This window comes from Cariama cristata, unplaced genomic scaffold, assembly GCF_000690535.1.
Source record: "Cariama cristata isolate BGI_N322 unplaced genomic scaffold, ASM69053v1 scaffold27877, whole genome shotgun sequence".
NCBI lineage: Eukaryota > Metazoa > Chordata > Aves > Cariamiformes > Cariamidae > Cariama > Cariama cristata.
In genome coordinates this window covers 408-2,514 of record NW_009626437.1, presented here as the reverse complement: position 1 = coordinate 2,514, position 2,107 = coordinate 408, and the positions used below count along the sequence as shown (strand labels likewise).

Sequence of the window (2,107 nt, the reverse complement as noted above, 5' to 3'; positions counted from 1 at the left end):
ATAGAAATAAATAGAGGGGGAACAACAGTGCTAAAAGTGGGAATTTCCTCCTGCTGGGCCTGGCCTTAAGTCAGTAAGGACTTTGCTTTCACACTATTTATCGCCAAATACCGATGGAAACCCTTCCCCAGGGATCCTGGATCAGCCAAGAGGTGATTCCTCATCCAGGGGGAAGCCTGCCCCGCAGGAGACCGCCTGCTTAAACCCAGCTGCTTCTGGCTCTGAATTATTCAGTGGGAAACCCAAATCTCCGCCTGTGCCTATCGCCCTGCGAACGAACGCGGGCGTTTGAGAAAACAGGGGCTGCGTGGGGTTTTAGCCAAGGGTGGGCTGTGGTGGGAGTGGGTCGGGGCTCTCGCACGGCTGAGGCTCTTTCCAAGCTCCGGTAATTTGGAGGAAAAAGCCTCCGAGGGGATTATTTCAGCGCCGCCGCGGTGGGATTTCAGCTTACACGGCGTCGTCCTGGCTCTCGGCGCACAGCGTTGTCTTGGAGCCGTCCCGCAGGACGACGGTCAGCAGGCAGTCGCGGCTCTTCCCCTCGGGCGGCTGCACGTCTGGGAATGGAAGGGGCAGGATCCGGCCTCAGCGAAAGCGATGCCCCAGAGCCCCTCCCCATCCACCCACGGACCCTCTCGGGAGAGCGTCGGGCTCCAAATTACCCCGGGCATGAGCCGCCCCCCACCGTGTGCTGCTAACAGAGTCAACCGTTAAAAAACTCCTGGGACACCGTGCTCACAATTTGGGTTTAATTTTGACTCTCTCTCCACTGGCAAAATATGGTTGGGATCTCGAAGGTTAAAAGCCAACACGAGTGAAGAGCTGACGAGCAAAAACTTCCACCCCCACGGCAGAAAGAAAGTGGAAGGGCAGAAAATTTCCAAAAATCTGACCGAGGGCACGAGGCCGAGCTGCGTTCGCTTTCAATTTGCCAGATTGCAGCAAGCACCCAAATTTTGTAGAAAGGTGAGATGCTCGCCTCTGGACTTGGATCATGAGCTTGAGCAAGAACAAAATCTTAAATCCACGAGGCTTGTGCATCTTCCCCCCATTCTCAAAGCTCAGCGGGACCCTCTGGTGAGCATAAACCTTTGGGTTCGTGCTCCCACCGGGGCATCCCAGCTTTGCCACCGCTGCTCGCAGCCCAAGAAAGGCGCTTTGTGCGGCGGCCGTGGGCTGCCGGGGCCGAGCCAAGCTGCTGCTTTGTTCTCCTTGTTTGCGCGAGACGGCAAGGGATGAGTCAGGGCCGTGGGATCGTGTTTTGAACAAGCACAAACCAGGAGGAGAGTTTCTCCTTCCTGCCCCCTGGTAAAGCAACGGAAGAGAAGATGCAATGTGCATCTCCTGGGGGATGGCCTGGCGCTGGCTGGGAGCTAGAAAGGGGTGAATTAGGCAGCCTGGATTATTTTTGGGGTATCCTAGATGTGCATGAGCACAAGTAGAGCATCATTTAAAAGGGTTACAGCTACGGGATGGGGTTGGGGACGCAGGATTTTGCTCACCTTTGCACTCACGACCGGTCCTCACGTCCCGGCAGCTATATTTGATGTGGATCCGGCCGTCCATGTCGCGCTGCGTCTCGTCGTGGTAGTAAACCAAGCTGCCATCCAGGTAGAGGACAAACCAGTTTCTCTTCCAGCGGCGCAGGATGGAGCCTGACAGGATGGGGAGGAGGTGAAGGACCCCAGCAAGCCCAGTGGGACACGGCCAGTGCGCTCAGGAGGCCCAACGCCATCCTCATTTGCAGCCGTATCCCACCACCCCCTGCAAAAGCCGCTGCATCACACAGGGCACCCATGCCCGGCATGAGCAGCCCGGGCAGCGTGAGCAGGTGGCTTTGAATTAAAAAGGGCTGCCAAAAAAGCCATCAGGGCATCTTGGTGCTGCCCTGCCGTGCGCGCGGGACCAGATCCAGGCCCGGACATGGAGCTGCGCATCTGTTTTTGTGGCAGACGGCCCCTCTCTCCTCTTACATAAATCTGTGAGCGGCTGAGCCGTGATTTCCTCGCCGCCATGGATTAACCGCCCGGGTCGGGGCCCATCCCCACCCCCGTGTGTCATCCCACCATCCCGTAGCCAAAACCTCTCTGGGTTTTTTTTTGGGGGTTCC

General features: G+C 57.4%; 1 protein-coding gene across 1 annotated transcript in view; it reads right to left on the bottom strand.

The window, feature by feature from the left end:
• Positions 1-447: 447 nt before the first annotated feature.
• The window catches only part of LOC104164655 (pleckstrin homology domain-containing family B member 1-like), a gene marked incomplete at its 5' end in the record, with an annotated part of 1,747 nt that continues 87 nt past the window's right edge, over positions 448-2,107 (bottom strand). Inside the window, 2 exons of the mRNA XM_009704046.1 lie at positions 448-554; positions 1,500-1,657. Coding sequence (XP_009702348.1) covers positions 448-554; positions 1,500-1,657 — 265 coding nt within the window. The remainder of the gene's footprint in view (positions 555-1,499; positions 1,658-2,107) is intronic.